The sequence below is a fragment of the Hypanus sabinus genome, chromosome 23, assembly GCF_030144855.1.
Source record: "Hypanus sabinus isolate sHypSab1 chromosome 23, sHypSab1.hap1, whole genome shotgun sequence".
NCBI classification, from domain to species: domain Eukaryota; kingdom Metazoa; phylum Chordata; class Chondrichthyes; order Myliobatiformes; family Dasyatidae; genus Hypanus; species Hypanus sabinus.
The window spans coordinates 11,504,521-11,512,676 of record NC_082728.1 but is presented as its reverse complement, the minus strand read 5'-3'; the positions used below and the strand labels follow the sequence as shown (position 1 = coordinate 11,512,676).

The 8,156-nt window shown below is 44.4% G+C and overlaps 1 protein-coding gene across 1 annotated transcript in view; it reads left to right on the top strand.

Moving 5' to 3' along the window:
* The first annotated feature begins 4,799 nt into the window (after positions 1-4,799).
* The window catches only part of LOC132380294 (parvalbumin-like EF-hand-containing protein), a 14,472-nt gene continuing 11,115 nt past the window's right edge, over positions 4,800-8,156 (top strand). Inside the window, exons 1-2 of the mRNA XM_059949048.1 lie at positions 4,800-4,961; positions 5,393-5,516. Coding sequence (XP_059805031.1) covers positions 5,408-5,516 — 109 coding nt within the window. The 5' untranslated portion in view covers positions 4,800-4,961; positions 5,393-5,407. The remainder of the gene's footprint in view (positions 4,962-5,392; positions 5,517-8,156) is intronic.

Below are 8,156 nucleotides of genomic sequence, written 5' to 3'. Positions count from 1 at the left end.
ACAACACAATAAATAACATGATTGAAGCTTCCAGCAATTACGAAGAGAGCTTCCAGATGATCGTTTCGTAGAGAGCTGCCCTCCCAGTGCATCTGTAGGGTTTGTGCTCGGAGGGGTTGGGGTGGGGATGTAGACCACGGTGATGAGCACAACAGCAAAATCCCTGAGTAGACAATGAGACCACCATTCAACTGCATTATATTCAATTGCCACAGAACAGTGACTGCCCACTGCAGAAGAATCGGGCTATCAACCCTTGTCGGTGTACACTTGTCGGACCCGTCATACACACATTTACCGGCCTCGATCACATTGTCTGGCACCTCATTCATCTGGGTATAAAAGTTACCCCTTTGGTTCCTTTTGAATCTTTCCCCTAAATCTACGTGTCCTAGTTTTGGACTATAAGCTTGCCTCTATTCTCCTACTCCCCAGTGCTGATCCTTTCCCCTACCAAGAGGATCAGTAGGATCTCCCTCCCCACTATTTGTGCATTTACCGGAAGCATTGCAGGCAAAGGGCCTGAAGCATTGATGACGATCCCTGCCACCCATCCCACCATATCTTTGACTCACTGCCATCAGGAAGGAGGTATGGGAGCACTAGGACTGGGACATCCAGACTGAGTAACAGCTTCTTCCCTCGGGCTGTGAATACCCTGCCATCACCGCAGTCTCGGCCCTAGAACAGTGAGCCATTTCTGTTTGCCTGTGCTGCATTTTATTAACTTATTTATGGTAGTATTTTCTTTTATGTGCTGTGGGTGATATATGTATTGTAGGTGCATTGTTGTCTGGAGAAACTTTGTTTTATTTGGTTGTATATATGCATAGTCAGATGACAATAAACTTGAACTTCAACTTTGTGATTCTTACATTGCCTTATGAACCTCATGTCAAACTTTAGATGGAGCTATAAAGGTCTACAGCAAGACAAGTTTATTGTCATCTGTGCAAGTCCATGTTTGCACAGGTGCAATGAAAAACTTACTTGCAAAAGCATCACAGGCACAAGGTAAGCAGCATTCACAGGAAAGAAACAAGAATAAAATATAAATGACAGACAATTTTTATTGGAAAGTACACAATTAGAACCGAATAAGCATCTGTTTAAGTTCAAAGTGGTCATAATATTGCTAAACTGCAGTGATTGGTGTTTTGCCATTGGTTCAAAAATCAAATGGATGAAGTGAAGCAGCTGTTCTCAAACCTGCTGGTGTGGGACCTCAGGCTTCTGTGGCTCCTGCCTGACGGTAGCAGCAGGAAGCTGACACGCCCGGGAGGGTGGGGATCTTTGATACAGATATTGCCTCCTGTAGATACTACCGATGCGTTGGGCAGAGTCCAGCTGCTCTCTGCAGTTTCTTATGTTTCTGTGCACTTCAGCTGCCACATCAGACCATGATATCACCAGTCAGGACAGCTTCAACGATATACTGCATCCAAGACAAGCTTTGTATTTATCTACACTCACCCCGTTTACGCACATTCTGTTTGTTAGCACAGTTCTGAAGCACTTCAGGACAGGTTACTATGTTAGAGGTGCTACACAAGTACCGGTTTTTGTTACTGCAGCTGTTTGGTACTTTGTTATGGGTCCCCTCGGATCCAGGCTTCCAGTCCCTGGTGTCACTGGTAACCCTCGACTTGTCCGTATTTGCAGGAATCCTGTTCCTTTCGCTTGTTTCTTTTGTTGAGTCTGGACCCTCGGTGTTCTGCTCCACTGTCACAGTATTCTGGACTGTACCAAAGACACTGGCATGCATTCCAGCTTTGTTCCTTGCCTTCCTTCTGACCGAGAGGTTCACGTCCCGTGTACCGCAGTGCAAGGTGAAAAGAAATTGCTGTATCACAGTCTTGTTGTATTCATTCAGCCCATGAAAAATATTTCTATATATTTGCCCCCTTCCCATTCCCTCTTCTTCTATTAACCTCTCTGGCTTCCCCCCTTACCTCTTCTCTTCACCTGCCTATCACCTCTCTCTGGTTCCTCTCCTCCTGCCCCTTTTCCCAAGGTCCACTCTCCCCTCCTATCAGATTGCATCTTCTTTAGCCTTTTACCTTTTCCACCTATCACCTCCCAGCTTCGCACCTCATTCCTCTCTCCCCACTGACCTACCTTCCCCTTCACGTGCCTTCATCTATCACATTCCAGCTTGTACTCCTTCCTGTCTTTCCACCTTGTTTTCTGGCTTCTTCCCCCTTCCTTTCCAGTCCTGTTGTAAGGTCTCGGCCTGAAACATCAGCTGTTTATTCCTCTCTGTGGATGCTGCCTGACCTCCTGAATTTCTCCAGCATTTTTTGTGTGCTGCTGTGGGTTCCCAGCATCTGCAGAATGCTTTATGTTTACCGTAGGGGCTATGTTTGATCATTATGGAGTAGTCCTACGAGTATCTTTCTACACTCCCAACATTCCCTGCAAATAACTACTTTTCAAATTCTCTTTAAAAACTACACGTTCGATTATTTTTACACCTCCTTCATAGGTATGATTTATTAATAATAAATGGCCACATAAAAATATCTTTCCTCACATACAAACCCTGGGCCCACCAAGAATATCTTTTCTCAGATACGAACCCTGAGCCCACCAAGATTATCTATCCTCACAGACAAACCCCAGACCCACTAATAAGAATGGCTTCAAAGTCAAAGTGAATTTCTTATTAAAGTACATACATGTCACCATGTACAACTCCGAGATTCATTTTCTTGTGGACACTCATCTGGAAATAGAGAAATAGAGTTTATGAAAAGCTAAACATAATCTAATAAAAACAGCATATAAAAGACGACAAGTTATGCAAATAAATAAAATTAATTAATGAAATAAACAAACAAATAATTAAAGCTGAGAACATGAATTTCAAAGTGAGACTATAGGCTATATGGAATCAGTTCAAATTTCAGGTACCACAGGGAGGAGGCTTTGTACTATTAAGGCCTGGACCACCAGACTCAAAAAATAGTTACTTTCCCCATGCAGTAAGGCAGGTCAACACTCCCACAACCACTACTTTATCATTTCTTGTCAGGGTCTCTTTATTTACAGACACTCCTGTGCCTAGTGTCACTTTATGAAGATACAATCAATGCATATAAACTATATATATATTTATACTTATTGTTTTCTTTATCTTACCGGTTTTCATGCTGCATCAGATCTGGAGTAACAATTTTTCATTCTCCTTTACACTTGTGTACTGGAAATTACATTAAAAAATCTTGAGGTGAGCTTACATATTAACGCCGGTTCTGTCGCAAGGGTGTGGCTGGGGACAAACCCAGGTGCAGGACACAGGCGCTGAGGCGGAGTTGTTAGGCGTGTGCACCACTGCAAACGGAGAACCAGCATCTCGGAGAGTCTTTATACAGAGACGAGGTTCACGTGGAGAATCCAGGAGACGATGCAGAACTTAGAACTGACAGTCCTAAATAACTATGAGACGAGGTTACTCATACAAGAGTTGGCCAATGGGCTGGCAGTTCCTTGTTGTGATTGCAGGGTTTTTATCCTGCAGTTACTGATAGGAAGCAGGTGTGTGTAATTTGCTGAATTAGGAATGATTGGAAATCAGGTAATGGGATTTAAGGCTCAATTAAAGAGGTAATGGGGAATTGCCTGGCAGGACCATGACAGGTTCAGGGGCCTGATGGTTGAAGGGTAATAACTGCACCTGATCCTGGTGGTGTGGGAACGAAGATTCCTGTACATCCTGTCCAATGGTAGTAGCCAGAAGAGAGCATGGCCTCAATGGTGGGGGTCCTTGATGGATGCTGCTTTGTGGCAGTACTCCAGGTAAATGTGCTCTGTGGTAGGGAGGGTTTTGCCTGTGATGGACTGGACTGTATCCACCACTTCCTGTAGACTTTTCCTTCCATCTAAACCCTTCATCACTTTGTAGAAGTCAATCCAATGTCCTCTCTGCTCCAAGGGGAAAAGATCCACCAATAAAGATGCACCAAGCTTTGGATTGAACAGGATAGAGTGCCCAGCTCTGATTTTCTCAGTTAGAAAGGCACATCACAGTGTGGTCAAATCATTATACAGGAGATGGATTGTATGTACAGGAAAGGTTGCTCAAAGCTTGGAGCAAACAGGAGAGCACTTCCAGCAAGGGTTCCCAGCCTGGGGTCACATAATGGTCTTATTCCATGGCATAAAAATTGTCGGGAACTCCTGTTTTCGAGGAATGGTGATTGCAGTGGAGTAAAACTAAATTTTAAAAAGGCAAGGAAGATTTCTTCTGTAAAACTGAAGTAATGAGACCTGTGACCACCTTTAGGGATGGAACCTGTCTCAAAGACAGTTCCATCAGGATTCTGATAGGCCAAATGGGATCATATGAGCCTTTACGAAATTCTGATTAAAAAGCAATTCCAGCTCCAAATGACCTCAGAGCCAACAAGTCTCACAAAGCTCAGTGCCAAGCAGCCCACTTGATTGACCATAAGGTGTAGAAGCAGAATTAGGCCATTTGGCCCATTGAGTCTGTTCTGCTACTCCATCATGGCTGATTTATTATCCCTCTCAACCCCACTCTCCTGCCTTCTCCCTATAACCTTGACACCCTTACCAATCAAGAACCTATCAATCTCCACTTCAAATATACTCAATGACTTGTCTTCCACAGCTGTCTGTTGCAACAAATTCCACAGATGCACCACCTGCTGGCGAAAGAACTCCATCTTCATCTGAGTTCTAGCAGGATATCCTTCTACTCTGAGGCTGTGCCATCTGGTTCTAGACTCCGCCTCCTTAGGAAACATCCTTCTGGCATCCACTCTATCTAGGCCTTTCAATATTTGATAGATTTCAATGAGATCACACCCACCACCCCCCAATCTTCTGAACTTCAGACCCTACCTTTGACTCTCCTCGTATGTTAACCCTTTCATTCCCAGGATCGTTTTCATTAACCTTCTCCAGATCCTTTCCAAAGCCAGCCCATTCTTTCTTAGGTAAGTGGTCCAAAACTGCTCACAATATTCCACGTATCGTATGACCAATGCCTTATGAAGCCTCCCATCCGTTTGGATTGACCTCCCAGACCCCCCTGCTCCACCCCCTGCCCTATTCCCTCCACCACTGGCACACATTGAACCATCTACTGGACCACTCCTTGAGGCTAGCTGGACTGCAGCTCTCAAATCTCTGACCTCTTCAGACAAGGACAAAAGGGCAGCAATAATATGGGGACAGCGCCACCCGCAGGTTCCTCTTGGAGTTACGTGTCATCCTGATCACGAATTTGTATTTTATTTAGAGATTTTAGAAACAGCACGGTAACAGTCCCAATGGTAATGAACACCCTCCATGGGTGCTGACTCATCTGTTGAGTCCCTCCAGCATTTTGTGTGAACTGTTGTCTCTCCAATTTTCCCTCCAACAGGTCAAATCAGAACAGATGGATCCCACAGCGTTCAGTGCCCAGATGAAGCAAGTTGCCCAGGCCATGGGCTCGAGTCTAACAGACCGTGACATTGCTCGCATGCCGAGCGAACTGAGACTCAGAGGTAGGACTGACAACCACAGTCTTTGCAATATATGTAAACGGCTGATAGTTGGAAATGAAAGGCTACCTTTCACCTCTTGTCACCTGGAATGATGACATTTAAATATCATACTCCCAGGGTGACATCCTGTACTAAATAAAGTGGCCAACGAGTAAACGTGGTCTTCTGCTGCTGCAGACCATCCACTTCAAGGTTTGAATTGAACTGACTTTTTTACTTACATCCTTCATATAGATGAAGAGTAAAAATCTTTACATTATGTGTCCGTCTAAAAGTGCAATGTGCAATTTATTGTAATTTATAATAAATCGTATGCACAACAGGACAGTCAACATAACATAGAAATACAGTAGTGTCAGCATGAATTAATCAGTCTGATGGCCTGGTGGGAGAAGCTGTCCCGGAGCCTGTCGGTCCTAGTTTTTATGCTGCGGTACCATTTCCCAGACGGTAGCAGCTGGAACAGTTTGTGGTTGGGGTGACTCGGGTCCCCAATGACCATTTGGGCCCTTTTTACACACCTGTCTTTGTAACTGTCCTGAATAGTGGAAAGTTCATGTCTACAGATGCACTTGGCTGTCTGCACCACTCTGCAGAGTCCTGCGATTGAGGGAAGTACAGTTCCCATACCAGGCAGTGATGCAGCCGGTCAGGATGCCCCTGTAGAAAGGATTTGGGGGCCCATACCAAACTTCTTACAACCATCTGAGGTGAAAGAGGCGCTGTTGTGCCTTTTTCACCACACAGCTGGTGTGTACAGACCACATGAGGTCCTCGGTGATGTGGATGCCGAGGAACTTGAAGCTGTTCACCCTCTCAATCCCAGATCCGTTGATGTCAATAGGGGTTAGCCCGTCTCCATTCCTCCTGTAGTCCACAACCAGCTCCAACCACAAGAATTCAGAGAAGCTCTCCGACACACCACTGTTGCAACACCTGGTTATTTATCACTTTCCTGTCACCTTGACCCAGCTGCTCATTCTCCTCTGAATTCTCTCACTTACACGGCATTTTCACCCACAAACTTTTGTTCTCTGTAAACTCTAAGGACTGCTGTGCGTGAAAATCCCAGGAGATCAATCCGTTTCTGAAGTACTCTAACCACCTGTCTGGTACCGACAATCATTCCACGGCCAAAGGCACTTAGATCACATTTAATCTGAACAACAACTGAACCTCTTGACTGTGTCTGCGTGCTTTTATGCATTGAGTTGCTGCCACATGATTGGCTGATTAGATATTTGCGTTAATGAGCAGATGGACAGGTGTAACTAATAGAGTGGCCACTGAGTATAGATCTGGAATTTCACATTATAAGTTCATCAAAGTCAAAGTAAACTTATTATCAAAGTACATATACTACCCTGAGATTTGTTTTCTTGCAGGCATTTACAGCAACATAAAGAAATGCAATGGGATTTATGAAAAACTAAATTAATACACAAAGGCTGACAAACAAAAAGAATACTGAGAACACAATACGAAGATAGGTGGAGGGGCAGGCAGTTTTGAGGAAGTAGAGAGGCTACAGAAGGACTTGGACAGATTAGGAGAATGGGTAAAGAAATGGCGGCTGGAATACAGTGTCGGGGAGTGTACGGTCATGCATTTTGATAGAAGAAATGAAAGGGGTTGACTCTTTTCTAAATGGAGTGAAAATACAAAAAACTGAAGTACGAAGGGACTTGGGAGTCCTTGTGCAGGATTCCCTGAAGGTTAATTTGCAGGTTGAGTCTGTGGTGAGGAAGGCAAATGCGGTGTTAGCATTCATTTCAAGAGGACTAGAGTATAAAAACAAGGATGTAATGTTGAAACTTTATAAAGCACTGGTGAGGCCTCACTTGGAGTATTGTGAGCAGTTTGAGGCCCCTTATCTTAGAAAGGATGAACTGAAACTGGACAGAGGTCTAAGGAGGTTTACACAAATTATTCCAGGATTGAATGGCTTGTCATGTGAAGAGTGTTTGATGGCTCTGGGCCTGTATTCACTGGAATTCAGAAGAATGAGGGATGACCTTCATTGAAACCTATTGAATGGTGGAAGAGTGAATGTGGAGAGGATTGTTAGGATGTTTCCTATGGTGGCCATGTCTGAGACCAGAGGACATGGTCTCAGAATAGAAGGGCCTCATTGTAAAACAGAGATGAGGAGGAATTTCTTTAGCCAGAGAGTGGTAAATCTGTGGAATTCATTACCATAGGCAAATGTGGAGACCAAGTCTTTATGTATATTTAAGGCACTAGATTCTTGATTGGTCAGGACGTGAAGGGATACGGGAGAAGACAGGAGATTGGGGCTGAGAGGGAAAATGATGAAATGGTGGAGCACCATCAATGGACCAAAATGCCTAATCCTGCTCCTGCATCTTAAGGTCTTATGAGTTGTAGAATCCTTGAAAGTGATTCTGTAGATTGTGAAATCAGACCAGAATTGAGGATAATGAAGCTATCCATGCCAGTTCAGGAGCCTGATGCTGAGGGGTAATAACCATTCCTGAATCTGGTGGCAATGGCATCTCCTCCCAATGGCAGCATCGAGAAGAGAGCATGGCCTGGATGGTAGGGGTCCTTGACGATGGATGCTGCTTTCCTGTGGCAGTGCTCCTTGTAGATGTGCTCAGTGGTTTGCCTGTGATGGAA